Source organism: Phyllobates terribilis, unplaced genomic scaffold, assembly GCF_046119375.1.
Source record: "Phyllobates terribilis strain yellow unplaced genomic scaffold, ASM4611937v1 Scaffold_7__3_contigs__length_470593459, whole genome shotgun sequence".
Taxonomy (NCBI): Eukaryota; Metazoa; Chordata; class Amphibia; order Anura; family Dendrobatidae; genus Phyllobates; species Phyllobates terribilis.
The window spans coordinates 252,748,725-252,769,045 of NW_027362767.1; the positions used below are offsets into that span (position 1 = coordinate 252,748,725).

The following is a 20,321-nucleotide window of genomic DNA, read 5'->3' on the forward strand; positions in this document are numbered from 1 at the left end:
AGCCCCTGATGTGCCTATACTGTGGAAATGCCCAAAAAGTGCCCCTTTTTGGAACTGATCTACTGGTTCCTGATAAGTGAATTTTATAATGTAGTGTCATACGTCAGTTGTATAGTATTCGTCAGGTTGTCATACGTCAGTTGTGTAAGTCAGAAATTAATTTAGTAGTGCATGGAAGTATGGTACCTTCTGAACCATTCTTTCATGCACAGGCCAGGTTTGTCGGGGCAGGTGTCGCATTGATTAATGGTGTCCTTGCGTATCCCCCTTCGGTAACACACTTGACACCTCTTTTGAGATATATCTTTTTTTGCTGTTTGAGTGACCTCCTTCGGGAAATGCTGGCCTGATATGATTTGAGGTCCTTCAGTTCCTGGAAGTACTGGGGCCCGCTCCGTCGCCACTGCCAAATATCAGGGCCTTCATCACTACCTCCTGGAATTGAAGGTACGACCTAGATGTCTGGCCTGCACATCATGATAGAAGTAAAGGATTGTGCATTGCCATCTGTACGATGTGCACGACCAGCTTCTTGTACCACACCCTGGCTTTTCTCAAAGCACTGTACGGCTGGAGGAGTTGATCAGAGAGATCAACTCCCCCCATTTGCTTGTTGTACCCCACTACACAGTCTGGTTTGATGACCTGTGTAGTGGAACCTCGTACAGTGCTGGGTGTGCTGCCATCACCATGTATGGTGGTCAAGAGAAGGACATCCCTCTTATCCTTATACTTGACCACCAGCAGGTGGTTGCTACATTAGGCTTTGCTCTCACCCCTTCTGAGCATCTGTCCAATTAGCGTCTTTGGGAGGCCTCTCTGATTTTTGCGGACAGTACCGTAAGCAGCGGTATGTCGTGCAGAGAGGGCCTTGAAGAGTGGAATGCTGGTATAAAAGTTATCCACGTAGAGGTGATAACCTTGATCCAGCAGTGAGTGCACCAAATCCCACACAATTTTCCCACTCACTCCCAGGACAGGAGGGCATTCAGGGGGTTCAATCCTGGAGTCCTTCCCTTCATAAACTATAAACTAGTGAGTGTACCTTGAGGTACTCTCACACAGTTTATATAGCTTAATTCCATACCTGGACCTCTTACTGGGCAGGTACTGCCGAAATCCAAGCCTCCCCTTAAAATGAATTATGGACTCATCCACGCAGATATCCCTTTGGGGCACGTACACTTCAGCAAACATGTTGTTGAAGTGCTTGATGACCAGCTGAACTTTGAAAAGACGATCAAATTTGGGACCATCTCATGCAGGACACCGTGCATTATCGTTATAATGCAAGAACTTGTGGATGGCCTCAAAACGTGTCCGGGTCATTGCCATTTGGTACACTGGAGTGCTATACAAAATGTCAACACTCCAGTATTGCCGAACTTCTGGCTTCTTCAGGATCCCCATATGATGGACCAGGCCCCAAAACTTCATAATAAAGGGTGAATGAGGAGAGATCAGAGATCTACTTACCGATGTCTTCTCTCTTCTTCTTTCAGCAGCAGGAGCAGGGATTGTGGTGTCACAGGTTTTTGTGGCACCAAAAGGCCCAGCACAGCAGAGATCAGCAGCGTGACCTCCCTGTACAAATTGTCAACAACTGTAAGGAGATGCAGGGCGGTTACAGGTGGGTCAAAGCACGGTCACGCGCTCTGATTGGTGCAAACAATGTCATTGTCGATCGCACCAATCAGAGCGAGCTGGGGCCAGGGCTGGCGTTGCCAGGCACCAGCCAGAAATCGGTGCTCTTAGAGCACCGGTCCTAGGCTGGAAATCAGTGTTTCAGGAAATCGGATTGCCTGAAACACTGAGAAATGCTGCGATTAGCTGTTCAGAATTGAACAGCCAATCACAGCGATCGTGGTTGCAGGGGGCGGCGACACCCCACAGGATGATGATACCATCTACCCTAAGGTAACATGGCGCCATAAATTTAATGCGATCACACTGCCAACCTCTAAGGTAGAAGGCAGTGGAGCAGTGCGCTCCTAAAGAAGTATCATGATCACATCCCTTTACTGATTTAAAGGACACTCTGTTGTTGAATGAGATGACACAGCGTCACCCTGGCTTGGTGCAGGGGTGAATTTTTTTTTAATTATGCCAGACGTATTGTTCCTTTATTCAGTAGGCCATTGGACATGTTTATTCACTAGATCATTGGACATGAGCCATTATTTCATATGAGCCTGTATGTTGACTCTTGTTGTATGTTAATCTGTGGAAAGCCTGCTGATTACGTATTGTATCAGCCTTCTGCGGTTTACCATTACACACCTTGAAGGACAAATATGCAGGTTAATTGAACAATCGAACAATGAGGGATTCCACCCACCACGTGCCCCCAATCCTGTGTGAGAATGCCCTGAATGAGAGCTGTGAAATATAAAAAAGGAACTGCCTCTATCTACAGAGAGACTCTACAGGATCAGCCCAAGGAACCATGGCTCCATCTGGTGGAATACCGATCTGCTCCACTGCCCATCACTGCACCCACAAAGACATTTGGAGAACCCAGTTTGGGACAATCAGGTCACCTGGCCACATACCTCACTGTGGTTGGTCAGCCTCCTAAGCTTGCCTCTACCTCCTCTCTGTGAGCGCCCGCCAAAAGCGGGGTGCTACTGGTTGAGGTAGTTGGCCCTGGATGCCCCGAAGTCGCAGAGGTTCTAATCCCCGGCGAGCCAGCGGAAGGGTGAGACTTCGTCATTTCCAACATCCTGTGTACTTCCTGGGACTGTACCATTTCCACCATCCTGTGTACTTGCTGGAACTGTACTATCTGTTGTTGCCAGCTGAAGTTAGATACACACTTTACATTCGTGGTATCCGTCGTCTGGAGGAGCATGGACTGTGGCTACAGACTATACCGGTAGGAGATACAAAAGCTATGGGCCACCCAAAAGTTGGGAGACAGTGCGTATCGTCTGGTACGGGAGCAGTGGAACTACCAGCCCTGGGTTGGGATCTTGTGGACTGAGGACATTGCATTGTGGTCATCTACCCGGAGTTGCTGTAAGACCATGGACGTAAGGAATAAAAAATAGTTGCATCATTAACCTGTGTAAGTGATTATTACAACCCACAACCTCAGACCTGGACTAAAGCATCCACCAACTCCTGGACAGTCTGTGGTACAACGTGACGTTGGTGGATGGAGCGAGACATGATGTCCCAGATGTGCTCAATCGGATTCAGGTCTCGGGAACGGGCGGGCCAGTCCATAGCTTCAATGCCTTCATCTTGCAGGAACTGCTGACACACTCCAGCCACATGAGGTCTGGCATTGTCCTGCATTAGGAAGAACCCAGGGCCAACCGCACCAGCATATGGTCTCACAAGGGGTCTGAGGATCTCATCTCGGTACCTAATGGCAGTCAGGCTACCTCTGGCGAGCACATGGAGGGCTGTGCGGCCCTCCAAAGAAATGCCACCCCACACCATTACTGACCCACTGCCAAACCGGTCATGCTGAAGGATGTTGCAGGCTGCAGATCGCTCTCCACGGCTTCTCCAGACTCTGTCACGTCTGTCACTTGTGCTCAGTGTGAACCTGCTTTCACCTGTGAAAAGGACAGGGCGCCAGTGGCGACTTTGCCAATCTTGGTGTTCTGTGGCAAATACAAAGCGTCCTGCGCGGTGTTGGGCTGTGAGCACAACCCCCATCTGTGGACGTCAGGCCCTCATACCACCCTCATGGAGTTGGTTTCTAACAGTTTGTGCAGACGCATGCACATTTGTGGCCTTCTGGAGGTCATTTTGCAGGGCTCTGGCAGTGTTCCTCCTGTTCCTCCTTGCACAAAGGAGGAGGTAACGGTCCTGCTGCTGGGTTGTCGCCCTCCTACAGCTCCCCCCACAACTTCTGGTATGTGCTCCATGCTCTGGACACTGTGCTGACAGACACAGCTATCCTTCTTGCCACAGTTCACACTGATGTGCCATCCTGGATGAACTGCACTACCTGAGCAACTTCTGTGGGTTGTACTGTAGACACCGCCTCATGCTACTGTACCTCTAGGGGTGAGAGCAATGGCAAAATGAAAAAGTGACCAAAACAACAGCCAAAAAGGATGAGAGCACAGAAATAGTCTGTGGTGACCACCTGCAGAACCGCTCCTTTATAGGGGGTATCTTGCTAATTGCCTATGTAAGGCAGCGCTAGACATCATAATGGGGGATACTCGCTGCACCGGGTAAATCAAAGCACACCAGCAATGTCCTTCCGGTATTTCACAATGCTGCAGTTTATTGCACTTCATAAACCACAGTTCACCGGGTCCAACTCAGTGGCACGCCGACACACATATACATATAATGTTCACGAGCCAAGTGGCAGACCGGCCCACTTGCTCCAGGTACAGCCTTCAGCAAGGTAATCAGATAGCAATGTCCATAGCAATGTCCATATAACACAGGGTATTACCTTTGCCGGGTTTAGCTGTCTCAGTCCATTACTCCGCCACCACTGTGGCTTTGCGGCTTCCCAGGTAGGGGTCTCCAGGTATGTCTTCACTCACATCCAGCCTGCGCCTTTCAGGACTCCTCCGCAAACCTCTGCCTTCCAAGGCCACTAGCATCCACACAGGATCCAGGCTTTGCCTTTCAGGCACCAGGCTTCACTCGGCCTCACTAGGCCTCTCACAAACGGTGTCCCACACACACGGAGCACAGGCCTCACGCCTCACACCGAACACACCTGTCTCAAATTACCAGGGTTTATATATCCTGTGCACACACACAAACTGACAGGACCTTGCTGATGTCACAGTCATGTGATCAGTCAGCTGTGTGTATAGGTCCTGTGTGCTGTCCCAGTCATGTGTACAGACCTTTACTGTTCATACAGGACCTGTGTGATGTCACAGTCATGTGACCAGTCACCTGAGGGGAAAGGTATATGGTCAGGTAAAACACATCCTAGACCATTACCGTAATGCAAGCACGTCGCTGCATTACATATCCCCCCCCTCTGTTCAAACTTGTGGGGTTGAACACATAATATACACAATCACCTCATATCCCACAGCTCATACCGAGACCATGTACTTGTCAATTGCGCTGTTCAGCCCCTGGATTATTAGTCAATGACATTAGCCCATTCCTTAGGGACCTACCATTTGTCACTGTCACTGACTTCGTCGGGTCACCTTTCCGGGTCGTAACCTTGTCAGAGCTCCCCCGCTCCCAGCAGTCAGTTGTAACCTTGTCAGGTCTCCCCCGCTCCCAGCGGTCAGTCATAATCTTGTCAGACCTCCCCCGCTCCCAGCGGTCAGTCATACAGCGGAGTGACTCACATGCCCTGGTATCTAAGGTCCGGTTCGACTTCGTACTGTCCCGTCCTCTATGGGGTTGTTTGTATGGGCTGCTCAAACCTGAGTTACTGGAGGTCTCACTACCTCTAAACCCACGCCCACTACTCTCAGGACATCTTGAAAGGTCCCTAACTCCAGCTGTAGCTGTTCTGTTATTTAGGGGGCCCTTGCTCTGTCGGGTCTATTTCTAGACGGCTTCCATCTTCTGCTGCTCAGATGATGCAGTCTATCTACTCGCAGTCTAGCGAGATTCAATTGTTCTACCTCCAGCAGGTAGGTCACTCGGTACTCAATCAGCATGCGTATATATTCTAGGCTTTCTTCTGTTCCTACAGCGGAGAAGGACACCATGCCGTCTTCGTCTGGTATCCAGTCCTGATGATCACGTGGACTGATTACTTTCACCACACCAGACTTCTTGACCATCATCTGCATGGCTCGACTGCCTCTCCCAATGAGCTTTCTCACCAGAACATGAGGCACCCGGATGACCTCTTCACGCATACTGTGAGCTTTCCTCATCAGCTCCAGTTGTCTAACGGCTTGTTCCGTCTTCAACCGGAGAAACCGCTTCGTGCGAATACATCGCCAATGCATATCACTTAGGATCGCCACCCTCTTCACTGTGACTTCGGTCATGGACAGAACCACCAGCTGTTTAGCTTCGGTTGTCAAGTACACCTTACAGGCTCCCACAGCCTTCTTAAACTCTTCATGCACGGACTCACGGGTGCATTCTTCCCTCAAATCCTCGGGTACATCTATGAGGCATTTGTACCAAGACGTTTCGGTCTCACCAGTAGTTTCCAGATGATCCACCAGCTCAGGGTTCAGGGACAACTGACTTTCAGCTTCTTCCCCCGGTATGCTTACCCAGAGCTGACTCACAGCTACAAATTCACGAATTTCCGTCTTGACCACTTCCACTTCATATTTATCTTCTGTTACCCTGCTCTTAGCTCTCCTCAGGTCCACCTTCTCATGGTATAAGGGAGTGAGTACAACGTGTTTGCCCTTTTCCTTTTCCAAGGAGGCCTCGCTCACCGAGTGATACTTTGTCAGGCGACTTTTGAGCCCGGAAACCTCTTCCTCTAGTTCCGTCACTCGCCTCTCAGCGGCCCGTCTCTGAAGCTCTTCCTGCTTCAACTGCTCTTTTAACAGTAGAGTTCTCTCAGACCTCTCTTGCTTCAAATGGGCCTGAAGCAATTCCTTGAGCTCCCTGATCTCGGCTCTTACTTCCACTGAATCATCCAAGCTCGCATCACTCGAGGAGGTATCTGCTTCATACCTCCCCTCACCAGCGGCCAACTCCTGGCCCTGGTCTGTGGCTTCTCCGATGGACTCCTCCATCTTTTTCCGCTCAGCTTCCATCTTGCTGACTGTTTCTTTAAGGCACGTCTCCGCCCTCTGGAGAGTTTCACAGGACATCTGTAGCTCCTTCACCTGAGCTTCCAGACCTAGGGTCTTTCCACGGAGATAATCATTCTCCTCACGGGTCTCTTGCAGAGTGGTCTCACCCACTTGGTGCACTTGCTCTGCACCCGCCTTATCCTCCTCTAGTTTTTCTTTTACCTTGAGGAGATCCTCATAATCTCTCTTAAGTTGTTGCAGTTCCATACCGAACTTTTCATCACACTCCTTCTTGGAGTCACACAGCTCCTGGTTGAACTGTTCGCGCAATCGTTCTAGGTTTTGTTCACGCCCAGCAACTTCATGCTGCAGCGCCTCTTTGAGGGCAGACAGCTCTAACTGTACCAGGGAGAAGCGATCTTTCACCTCGCATAACTCATCTTCATACACCGCTTTGTCAATCTGTAATTGAAAAACCTCCTCCTTGATTTTACGGCGGTCCTCCTTAATTCCGTAGAACATTTCCTTCCAATGGTTAATTTCCGCGTTGCTTCCCTCCATGTCTCGCTGCCAGTTCCGCATAACCTGGTATATTTTCTGCTGCTCAGACTCCAGGTGCAGCCGGTCTGAGGACACGTTCCCCAGGTTTTCACACAACTGCTGCACGTCAATCTGACACTGCGGCCTGATAGGCTCCTGCTCTTGGTCATGACTGGCCGCCTCCCCTTTCAGGGCTGTCGGATCCTGATCCGTCAGTCTCAGTACCGTACCGGAGGTTGCTACTGGCAACGTCATCTCCTCTTCTACCTCTAAAGGAGGATCCACACTTGAAGCATAGGCACACAGTACTATATTCGCTTTATTTTCATTTTCAGGGAGTACTACCGGAGCAACCTTTTTGTGGCCCTTGCGCCGTCGATGACGAGAGGGGGACTCTCTCCCCTCGTCTAGCCCCTCCTGACCGAACTCACTTTTTACTTTCATAGTGTCACAGTCAGCTACGGGGTCTGTGTCCCTCCCCATGGTGTTGTGGACTAACAGGTCACCTCCCACTTTGACGTCACCCCCTTCTACTGGAGTTACCCCGTTATCAACAGTCACATTGTCATTTTTAGGAGGTACCAACCCACAACCAGTAACAATTTCCAGTTTTCTGCAGTCCACACTCTTGTGAAAATCCGCCCCTTTTTTAGACTCCGCCCCCTTATTAACAACCACACCGGCAGGGTAATTTTTACACAAAAAATCAGCAGTAGTCTTAGGACTCAGTTCACAACATCTCTTACCACCTCCCCGGGCACTCTGGGACAACACTGGCGCCCCCGGAGAGTCCATAGAATGGTCCACTGCCGCCATTCCATATGGTGCCCACAGCTCCTGCGGTTCCTGCACCATGTCCAGTAAAAGTTTCCTAAATACCTGCTCCGGTCCCAACCGGCCCTTCAACCGCTCAATAGCTCCAGACAGATCTGCTGCTTTGCTCACAGCCATCGCGGTACGCTGTTCACACTAGAACTTCACCGCTCTCCCGGAAAAATATTCGTGGCCCCGCCGAGCCACCGCAAACCAGGTTTGAGTGCGACAATAATCTTCGCAACCCCGCCGAGTTGCAGCCAGATGCTTTTAATTTCGTGAGCCCCGCCGAGCCACAGCAAACCAGGTTTGAGTGCGACGCCGATCTTCGCAACCCCGCCGAGTTGCAGCAAACAACCGGATTTGAGTGCGACGCCAATCTTTGCAACCCCACCGAGTTGCAGCAAACAACCGGATTTGAGTGCGACGCCAATCTTCGCAACCCCGCCGAGTTGCAGCAAGATGCTTTATCTACACTCATCATCCTGTGTCGTTGCCCCTAGCAACCGGGTTGTCGTTGCCGCTAGCAACCGGGCTGCCGCTGCCCGCATTCTCGAACCATATGTAAGGCAGCGATAGACATCATAATGGGGGATACTCGCTGCACCGGGTAAATCAAAGCACACCAGCAATGTCCTTCCGGTATTTCACAATGCTGCAGTTTATTGCACTTCATAAACCACAGTTCACCGGGTCCAACTCAGTGACACGCTGACACACATATACATATAATGTTCACGAGCCAAGTGGCAGACCGGCCCACTTGCTCCAGGTACAGCCTTCAGCAAGGTAATCAGATAGCAATGTCCATATAACACAGGGTATTACCTTTGCCGGGTTTAGCTGTCTCAGTCCATTACTCCGCCACCACTGTGGCTTTGCGGCTTCCCAGGTAGGGGTCTCCAGCCGTCGTTCCTCGAAGGCTACTGGTATGTCTTCACTCACATCCAGCCTGCGCCTTTCAGGACTCCTCCGCAAACCTCTGCCTTCCAAGGCCACTAGCATCCACACAGGATCCAGGTTTTGCCTTTCAGGCACCAGGCTTCACTCGGCCTCACTAGGCCTCTCACAAACGGTGTCCCACACACACGGAGCACAGGCCTCACGCCTCACACCGAACACACCTGTCTCAAATTACCAGGGTTTATATATCCTGTGCACACACACAAACTGACAGGACCTTGCTGATGTCACAGTCATGTGATCAGTCAGCTGTGTGTATAGGTCCTGTGTGCTGTCCCAGTCATGTGTACAGACCTTTACTGTGCATACAGGACCTGTGTGATGTCACAGTCATGTGACCAGTCACCTGAGGGGAAAGGTATATGGTCAGGTAAAACACATCCTAGACCATTACCGTAATGCAAGCACGTCGCTGCATTACACCTATCATTTCTACCAGTTGTCTGTTCCATTTGCACAACAGCAGGAGAAATTGATTCACAATCAGTGTTGCTTCATAACTGGACAGGTAGATTTCTCAGAAGTGTTATTGACTTGGAATTACATTGTGTTGTTTAAGTGTTCCCTTTATTTTTTTGAGCAGTGTGTAACAGTTACTTCATTTAACCTTCCTCCCGAAAAAATACCTATTTTTTTTTACAGAAATTTCCATTAAGGCACATCTGCTATTAAATATAAAACACAGTAAAGCATGGGGGAGGCGTGGAATAGAGTAGATATAACTTGTATTATTTGATGCCTCTCTGTAATTCTAATGAGTGGTTCCTTTAATGGCTTCGGGTTCACCCTGGAGGTCCCTGGAAACCGCAATCCAGTCCATCACTGCTTTGGTCTAACATAGCCGCCAACTACCGTAATTAAAGGGAGGGTTTTTAGGAAGGATATTGCTCTGGATTAACATGAGGGGCCTCATATGAATGGGGGGCAAAATTCAATTTAATGGTTTTTTTTTCATAGCTTAGAAAGTCTTTAATTTCAAGTGCACTTAACCCGGGGTCGTCTAAGGTTCTCTAAATAACTCCTGGTGATGAATGGCCAAGAGGCGGGGATCTGCCATCAAAGCTCCTTGTTATGTTAGGGGACACGCAGAGACGATTGCTTTTTAAGATTTAATCCTATAAAGTTCGACATTCTCAGGACGTCTTGAATTTCCTCGTTTTACCTTTTCAGTAAATAATCGACTGAATCACCAAGTCCTCAGTGACAGAAAAAAAAGAGGGATAAAGGGGGAGAGAACAACGGGGAAAGCAAAGTTTATAAAGCACAGTGTGTCATGATTAATCTTGGGACACCCCTGTTCTATTTTTCTGAAGTAAACAAGAAAAACTAAATTAAAAAAGTCATGAAAGATTTAAGTTTGGTCGTAGATACCTGGTAGATATCATCACAGATGTCAAACATCGTCATTCTGGTACTGACAGTAATATCCAATTAATCTGGCTGTTTTTGTACTTTACTCAACAGTGAAATTGTGACTCTAAGGCCGGAGTCACACTACCGTATAACACGCCCAAGAGCTATGCGATAAAACACAGCATAGCACTCAGCCCAGTGTTATTCTATGGGGCGGCTCAAATCAGCGATTATTTTCTCATGCGGACTCGGCATGAGAGAACAATTGCAGCATGCTGTGATTTGCATACAAGTCTATGGGTGCGAGTGAAACATTGGACTGCACTCCCGCATGTCAGCCTGGTGCAGTTCGATATACGCAGAGTCATGCCATGGAGGAGATGGAGAAATCACTTTCTTCGGCTCTTCTGCAGCTGTGCTCCGATCCTCTCATTCGAGAAGAACACAACACAGTAGCATGACACTCGGCTCCCACTCGCAGCAGAGCAGGAGCCGAGGGTCATTAGCTTACCGCATCCGATGCTCTTGCATCAGATGCCATACGCTGGTGTGACACCGGACTAAGGCTACGGCCCCACTATCAGTATTTGGTCAGTATTTTTTCTCAGGAGTGGGAGCCAAAACCAGGTGAGGAACAATCAGAGAAAATGTATAATAGAAACAAGTCACCACTTCTGTATTTTTGGCCCACTCCTGGTTTTGGCTCCCACTCCTGAGAAAAAATACTGATCAAATACTGATAGTGGGGCTGTAGCCTAAAAGGGAAAGTTGTGGAATTATGGAAATCACAGGATCGATATGCAAAGTGCGGGGATTTCAGCATGTGGCGCTCATACCCAACATTGAATAAATCGAGATGTTGTGAAAATTTTGTTTCCTTTTTTTTCAGAATTTGCAGATCATTAACATGCATATCCATTCAATGATTTTCATAATTCCACAACTTTGCCTACTTGGTGTTACAAGTTGAGGAGTGTGGAGTAATTATTTAGAGTCCAGCAAAACCCCTTGGCTCGTTGAACACTCGTATTAATATCAGATCGCTGAGGGTCAGCCCCGATGATTGGAGGAGCCGAGGTGCGAACGCAGGCGCCTTCTTACTGTTTAATCATGTTTTGTAGGGGCGATTTAAGGTACTGCAGCTTTCTGCAGCTCAGTGCCAGTGAAGGATTTAGCAAGAGAGAGAAATGGAAAAGTGCGCTGTCTGAAGGACCAAATGAAAGTTAAAAATGAGGACGGCCAAGGGGCCACTCACCTACTGGAGTTGTGCACCCCTGCACAACCCCGCTGACTGCTTGGAAATTGAGGGCTGGTAGCTCTCGCCACACAATGCAGACTGGTGCTCCCACCGCGTGCTGTAGACCGCTGTCTATAACCGCTACTTCCGGGTTGCTGGTCGCGGACCACGTAACTAGCTGCAGACCACGTAACTCGAGGCTGAGTGCGCATCACCGCAGGTCCTTTAGGATTAGGGAGGAAACTCAGGTGCTGCAGGTCCTCAAAAAATTGGGTGGGGAGTTAGGAGGATGATTTAATAAGTGGTCAGCCGCTGCTCCTGCCGCTAACCGTCTGAGAGGGAATAGAATTAGCAAAGTATGAAAAAAACAAAAGCAGTCTATGGAGCGCTGGATTGATCACTGGAAGACATGATTGGGGCTAAAAACCATTTAATAAGCCCTCTCCTTATTAAGGGCTTATTAAATGTTTTTTAGCCCCAATCATGTCTTCCAGTGATCAATCCAGCGCTCCATAGACCGCTTTTGTTTTTTTTATACTTTGCTAATTCAAGGATTTAGGACTGGACAAGACTGCACTACCAAATATAGCCACTACTGAAAGTATGGCGCTGTGCTGATAAAACAGTAAATTAGAAGTATGGACTCCTCAATCAGTTCATCAGTAAAGTGCTGGAAGCCTGACAGCCACTGATCTGATACTGGTAGTCTATTCTATTAATTGCCTATAAATATCAAAGTTGCAAACACCCCCAAAAGTTCCTTTTGATAATGTGCTATAAATGTATTTAGCCCTTTTGGATGTCTGTTTGCTTTTTCACCTAATTTCCATAGACTTCAATGCATACTACATGTGCCGTTTCCAAAATTGATTTTATAGTTTGTTCTTTCTCTGCAGACACAGGGCAGTTTTGGAAACTTAAGTACAGCATCTTTACAGCATCATGTATGAAGAATGTTTAGGGGGCTGAATAGAGCTTCTAAGTTTCCTTTAAGACAATTCCAGTATATGTATTTTACTCACTATACAAGTGTGCATCATACCTCAAGGATTTGGTTTTGCCATCGCACAAGAGACCGAACACATGTTAAGATTGGTTAAAAATATACTCTCCATTGTTGCTTCTCTATTCCTAGATGTAACAGGGCAGATCTGGAATTTGCTCCCTCTTTCTCAGCAGATTTCACTTGCTAATTTAGATGTAAAATGATCCAGGCTCCATGTTACCTAGAATTCCAGGGGATGTACCCGCGCATAAAAGGACCATTCTTCTCTATATCATATATAGACGGCCGGCTGCGGATAAATATAGTATCTAGTCTATACATCTGGGAGAAGGATGGCAGCCAGGTTTCCTGTTTAACTCCTCTCATGAATTAATCCTGGGATAATGTACATTATACCCGAAAAATTCAACAGTGACTCTTCACACCGCCAACAAAGTGCGCTGTGCCTTGTGTATAGAAAAGTGTCCTAATGAAACAGCGCGGTGGGCGAGGAACACAACACAGGAGACAGATGAACACATTTATGTAGTTTGTTATGAAGAAAATGTGAATGTAATGTGTATAATGACATGGGGCAAATTAATCTTTAGGTGTCTTTTTTGAGATGTAAAAGTGGTGCTGCTTCTTTAAGTATCTGTAGGTTTTTAACCCTGGAAACCTGACAGGGGTAGGCAGATGTCTGGAAAACAGACTTGTAATAGTGGCAATATCCACCTTTCTAGAAAAATAAACAACTGAGGTATCATATTACAGCTACCTATGGAAGATTGGACGGGGAGAAGAAAGAGGAACAAAAATATTTGGCGTGGATGCTCTATAGAACTATTTTATTGTAACCCAGTGTTGGATTCACAGAAACACTGTCCAGTACTGCTCTATCATGATGTATAATGGTATCTATGACGATGCTTGTCCTGAGCATATGCTGAGACAGGAAAACATGAATCCCTCATGTCTGTGTGTGCTGTGTATGGAAGACATCATAGCAGTTAGTCTCCACCCACCAGCTCACAGACAACAGGAAATTAGAGCCAACAGAGGAGAACCTTAGTGAAAACTGCATTTTTTTTCCTCATTTACACATAGGACAGCATGTTCTGAAAAGTCACCTGAAACGACAGGTACGCTTTTAATTAACGGTTTTGTTTATTTTTGTTTTTCAATAGCTAAAGCTTAGAAAACAACTGGTTAAAGCCCACAGTCCACAGACGACACCAACTAGAATACATTAATATAACAGATTTGTATCTCCTGCCCTTGTATACAACCACCCCCACGTGGAGCACTTTACATGAATGTAAACTAAAACTCTTCAGAGTTAAACCTCAGGCCATTAATGGCGAGGTGGGGGTATATTCTTCTCTGTGGGGAACTTATGATTTAAAAGTGATGTGTAATGGATTTCATTTCCCTTCAAATCAAGGTAACAATGTTAAATTTCCCAAACCTGATACATTACTCCTAATCCAAATCTACTTCAGCTGAAATAAATCCATCCAGGAAGGAAGACTTCCAATATACTTAGCATCACTCCAGAAAATAAACATGTAAAGCTTCAACCCAGAGGATGGATTTTTTTCTGTAAGGTTTCTCTACATTTAGGAAATCATTCCTTAGTTTACTTTTGCTATTATATTTTATTCTAAGACTATGACTTCTCGATGTGCACAAAATGAAATGATAATAATGAAAATGACAATTATTTTACTCATATAAATACTTAAGAATATTTAAAGTCCAGCTTTTACCACCATGTATTTCTTAAATCATAAACAACATTTTTGCTCCCTGTGGTCTCCACTAGAGGGAACTTACTGCATACAGTTTTATACTTGAGCTCAATGTATAAATGACATTGCAATTTTGAATATTTATAGAAAAATACTAATTTGAATGTGGGTAATTCACTTGAACTCTTTCCTGCCGAGGACAATTTTATTTTTTAACTCACCTTATTTCAAGAGCTGTCCCTTCTTAATATTTCCATTGACATAAGCATATGAGGATTTGTTTGATCCTTAAAAGGCAATAACAGTATTGCAGTCGATAGAAAAAATGATAGTTTCACAGGAGAAATAAGATGGAAGAAAAGGGGGCCTTCATCAGGTCGTTGGCTGTCAAGACAACCAATCCTCACACTGTGATTGAAGCCGGTGCCACACAACACAATCACAGAATTTTAATGCTGCTGTCAGTGACTGACAGCAGCAATCGGAGCAAGCTCTGAGTATAGTGCGGGCTCTGCTCCTGACCACACGCCATTCATGGGGACTCGATATAGTAGACACTATTACGTCCTATGTTGGGAAGAGGCTAAAGGGTTTTGTACTGCTCACTTCTGAATGGAGTAAACTGTGCCAAAAAAGTCAAACATAAGCACTACTGCTCCACTCACATGGGGTACTGTGTCAACCATGTGCACAGAGCTGTAGTGTGTGTGTGTGTGTGTGACCTCCGCTTCATTCTCCTTTATGAGTCTATGCACATGCGTGACTACCCTCCCAAAGACAGTACATGGAGGGGTGGTCACTCTTGCGCTCTACCACTCCACTCACACGAGGGACACAGGAATCACTTACTTATGGGGGCCCAAGAGTCAGACCCTTGTATACAGAATAGATAATGTTGTTTGTGAGATAATTCCATTAACCCCCTTAGTAACCACACAAATTTTTCAAATCTGACATGTGTCAAATATCCAGGGCTGTGGAGTCAGAATCGGTGTTCATTTTGGTGGAGTCGGTATAAAATGGACCGACTCCAACTCCTAAAATATATAATAAATTGGATATAGTAGTTCAATGCAGTTTGTGGGGAATATTTTTTTCATAAGAATTTGGTAAAGTTATGAAATGTCCTATAAATGTCTGTCCTATTCCTGATCTAAGGGTCTAGACTTTTAGCTGAGATGAATCTGTGCTACAGTAAATTTATCACTTAAATATGAGCCATGTATGAGGGAGTCGGAGACGTGGAGTCGTTGACATGTAAATTGAGGAGTCCACGACCGACTCCACGGCCCTGCAAATCTCTGGAATCTTTCATCATACCCCAGTGATTTTGAAACAGTCTTTTCGTGACCCATTATATTTTATGTTAATAGTAAATTTAGGTCGATATGTTTTGTATTTATTTATAAAAATTAGAAAAAATGTGACTAATTTTTAAAAATTAGCAATTTTCAAACTTTGAATGATTATCCCTCTAATCAAAATGGTCACACCTCACAAAATAGTTAATAAATTACATTTCCCTCATGCCTGCTTTACTTTGGCACCATCTGTAAAATGTTATTTTATTTTGTTATAATGTTAGAAGCTTTAAAAATGTAGAAGCAATTTTTCATTTTTCCAAGGAAATTTACAAAAAATTATTTTTTAAGGACCTATTCAATTTTGAAATTACTTTGGGAGACCTATATATTGGAAATCCACCAAAAGTGACACTATTTTAAGCCCCTCAAAATATTCAAAACTGCTGTCAGGTAGTTTATTAACCCTTCAGGTGCTTTTCAGGAGTTAATGATAATTGATATGACAGGGAAGAAAAATGTTATTTTTGCCACCTAAATGTCGCTAACTTCAGAACAGGCCGCCATAGCCAGCAGACTCTAAGGCCGTTATTTGATGTTGAATTGCCATGGTAACCATAAGGACAACACAATCATGATTTCAGTGATCCGATGGAGTTAAAGAGGAAGCCCCCATACTCTGTTAACCATCTAGGTGCCATAGTCACTATTGACAGCAGCATTTAAGTGGTTATACGTCCATAGTCAGTGCCAACATGGATCATGACTGAAGAAGCAGGGTGTCAGCACAGCATACAGCTGACAACTGCTGCATTTTCACCAGTCGGGGGATGCAGTTCACAGGTCAATTTTAAGCCATAATGGTGGTCACTAAGGAGTTTAAAAAAATGGTGTGAAATTTGACTCTTATAAGGAGTCGATTTGATTTCCTCGCTGTTAACCAATCTTAAGCGTGCCAAATGTATCAAGAGATGTGCACCTTTTAATAAACCTTGTGCCAAGCACTCCAATTACCCCCTGAAAGGGAAGGTGTCATCAGGTTTCTTTTGTATCAGGTTAAATGTATTTTTAAACATATGATATAGTTATAATATATTTCATGATCTATATTAAAAATAATAATAATTAGAAGTCTTACAATTTTCAGTCTTGCCTAATACTACACACGTACAGTACAGACCAAAAGTTTGGACACACCTTCTCATTTAAAGATTTTTCTGTATTTTCATGACTTTGAAAATTGTACATTCACACTGAAGGCATCAAAACTATGAATTAACACATGTGGAATTATATACTTAACAAAAAAGTGTGAAACAACTGAATATATGTCTTATATTCTAGGTCCTTCAAAGTAGCCACCTTTTGCTTTGATGACTGCTTTGCACACTCTTGGCTTTCACTTCACAGGTGTGCCCTGTCAGGTTTAATAAGTGGGATTTCTTGCCTTATAAATGGGGTTGGGACCATCAGTTGTGTTGTGCAGAAGTCTGGTGGATACACAGCTGATAGTCCTACTGAATAGACTGTTAGAATTTGTATTATGGCAAGAAAAAAGCAGCTAAGTAAAGAAAAACGAGTGGCCATCATTACTTTAAGAAATGAAGGTCAGTCAGTCTGAAAAATTGGGAAAACTTTTAAAGTGTCCCCAAGAGCAGTTGCAAAAACCATCAAGCGCTACAAAGAAACTGGCTCACATGAGGACCGCCCCAGGAAAGGAAGACCAAGAGTCACCTTTGCTTCTGAGGATAAGTTTATCCGAGTCACCATCCTCAGAAATCGCAGGTTAACAGCAGCTCAGATTAGAGACCAGGTCAATGCCACACAGAGTTCTAGCAGCAGACACATCTCTTCAACAACTGTTAAGAGGAGACTTTGTGCGGCAGGCCTTCATGGTAAAATAGCTGCTAGGACACCACTGCTAAGGACAGTCAACAAGCAGAAGAGACTTGTTTGGGCTAAAGAACACAAGGAATGGACATTAGACCAGTGGAAATCTGTGCTTTGGTCTGATGAGTCCAAATTTGAGATCTCTGGTTCCAACCACCATGTCTTTGTGCGACGCAGAAAAGGTGAACGGATGGACTCTACATGCATGGTTCCCACCATGAAGCATGGAGGAGGAGGTATGATGGTGTGGGTGTGCTTTGCTGGTGACACTGTTGGGGATTTATTCAAAATTGAAGGCATACTGAACCAGCACAGCTACCACAGCATCTTGCAGCGGCATGCTATTTCATCCGGTTTGCGTTTAGTTGGACCATCATTTACTTTTCAACAGTACAATGACTACAAACACACCTCCAGGCTGTGTAAGGGCTATTTGACCAAGAAGGAGAGTGATGGGGTGCTACGCCAGATGACCTGGCCTCCACAGTCACCAGACCTGAACCCAATCGAGATGATTTGGGGTGAGCTGGACCGCAGAGTGAAGGCAAAAGGACCAACAAGTGCTAAGCATCTCTGGGAACTCCTTCAAGATTGTTGGAAGACCATTTCCGGTGACTACCTCTTGAAGCTCATCAAGAGAATGCCAAGAGTGTGCAAAGCAGTCATCAAAGCAAAAGGTGGCTACTTTGAAGGACCTAGAATATAAGACATATATTCAGCTGTTTCACACTTTTTTTTAAGTATATAATTCCACATGTGTTAATTCATAGTTTTGATGCCTTCAGTGTGAATGTACAATTTTCATAGTCATGCAAATAAAGAAAAATCTTTAAATGAGAAGGTGTGTCCAAACTTTTGGTCTGTACTGTATCTAAGGGGTAACATTTCTCCTTGCGGAGAGCGACATGATAATCACGTCAGGTGAGGAGACTTTTAAAGCCGCAATGCTCCTCTGGGAAATATGCAAATTCTCTCTTCAGAGAGGAAGAGGACTAGAACTCTAGTGCCACCTACAGGAAGTAGAAATCCTAAATGTCAATAGTGACCCTTTAAAGAGCCTTATTACATGACTTAGGATACAAGTCAGAACCAGAGTTCTAACACAACATAAAAACCTGATTCAAAGTCATTTTCTGATGACACATTCCCTTTATCATAGATTGAGGTAAGATACTACAGTCTTAGTACATGTAGGCCACCGATTCTGGAACCAGAATTCCCCAGTGTCAGCTTGATTTTGCATCTGGTGGTTCTTTATTACTTTACGTCATGCAATAAAGTTAGGGGGGATGTCAGTCTTCAACCTGCTGTTTCTTCTCAAAGATCAAACACATTCACCCTCACCTCAATGGTAAGGAAGAGTGCGTCCATTACTCCTATGAACTGCCAGTGTATTCTGAGGGGATTTTCACAGCGCATTTATATTCCGCAGCATTTCAATTCAAAGCCTTATTTCAATAACGTCGATCTTGACATTAAACGCTTGTATTCCCAACAGAGGGTGAAATGTCAGGACGCAGCCTCTATTGGGGAAGGCAAAAATCTGGAAAAATGAACAAACCCCCTGCCTGACGCTAAAAGGAAACAGCTGCTTTTTGGCTTACTTTGAAAAGATGATTCATCTGCACGAAGACTCGAAAATCAGATCTTCAAATGGGACACAGATAATCTTGTGGATCCCATATATGTTTTTATGGGGAAGGGAGTTTGATGTTGGCAAAGCTTGCTCAGATATTTATCTCCAATGAGCAGAGATATTTAGCCATTAAACTTCAACATAGAAATGCCAAAATAACAACGTTATAAAAAAGGAAGTGCTTCTGTAGAAGGAGCGTTTCTATTACCAAATAGACTTTACAAGATTAAGAAAGAAGAAATGTGTTTTTTTTAAAAAAAAAACAGTGCCACTCTTGCCTATGGGCTGTATCAAATAATACAGCGCAGACACTTTTCACTTAAAAGGGACGTGTCACAATACCAGACACAGCCCCTGGACAAGAGTGATGCTGTAATCCGCCAGCTGAAAGGCAATTTACAGAAAATTGTAGTCGATTGCTTTAAACAATCTTAAAGTACAGAATTATTAGACGCCATGTATTAGATTATCAGATGGACACAGAGATCTCATTTATATAGATAAATACATATGTGGTCAATACAAAGGACTGGCATATGATTTACTCCTTTCAAGGACCTTACAAGGGACTATAGGACATTTATTACGTGTGGAGGAAAGGTAGTGTTGTCATCTATATAGGAAAGGGTTCTTTACAGTTAGAGCAGTCAGACTGTGGAATGCCCTGCCGCAAAAGCGAGTAATGGCAGATAATATAACAGCATTTACAAAGGGCCTTATCTCAACAACAGACGACATTGTGAGTTATAGATAATCTATTGATAGATAATGTGTAAATGGGAGGTCCATCAAGTTCAACCTTTCTCAATGTATTTTTCAACCTATATAAGACATGCATAACCCAGTACAAAAAAAATCACTTTTTGAACAGTTCTAATGACGAAAATCAGAAGCTTTGGAAAACTCACTTGTAATTGTCATCTTCTACAAACTTCTGCAGTTCTTCAATGTACCGGACAGACTTCAAATACTTCTGTACATGGGGTAATGTTGCAAGGTGATCTGCGAAATAAAGAAATCATTACTCTTTAAGAATTTGGTAACTTTTGCATCTTTTTTTAGTGAACGTACAGTATTATGTAAAATAAAAATAGTTAACTGCTTACACGCATTACACTACATTGCAACCTGCTAAATACTGTTAAGTATCAATCCTGACAGACAGACGCTCCAAAATTGTAACCGGA

The 20,321-nt window shown here is 44.9% G+C and overlaps 1 protein-coding gene across 15 annotated transcripts in view; it reads right to left on the reverse strand.

The window, feature by feature from the left end:
* Positions 1 to 20,321, reverse strand: part of RALGPS1 (Ral GEF with PH domain and SH3 binding motif 1) — a 540,676-nt gene that overhangs the window by 148,197 nt on the left and 372,158 nt on the right. For all 15 annotated transcript variants that reach the window (XM_073640264.1, XM_073640270.1, XM_073640276.1 and 12 more), the window contains one exon: positions 20,043 to 20,136. In XM_073640264.1, the coding sequence (XP_073496365.1) occupies positions 20,043 to 20,136 (94 nt within the window). The remainder of the gene's footprint in view (positions 1 to 20,042; positions 20,137 to 20,321) is intronic.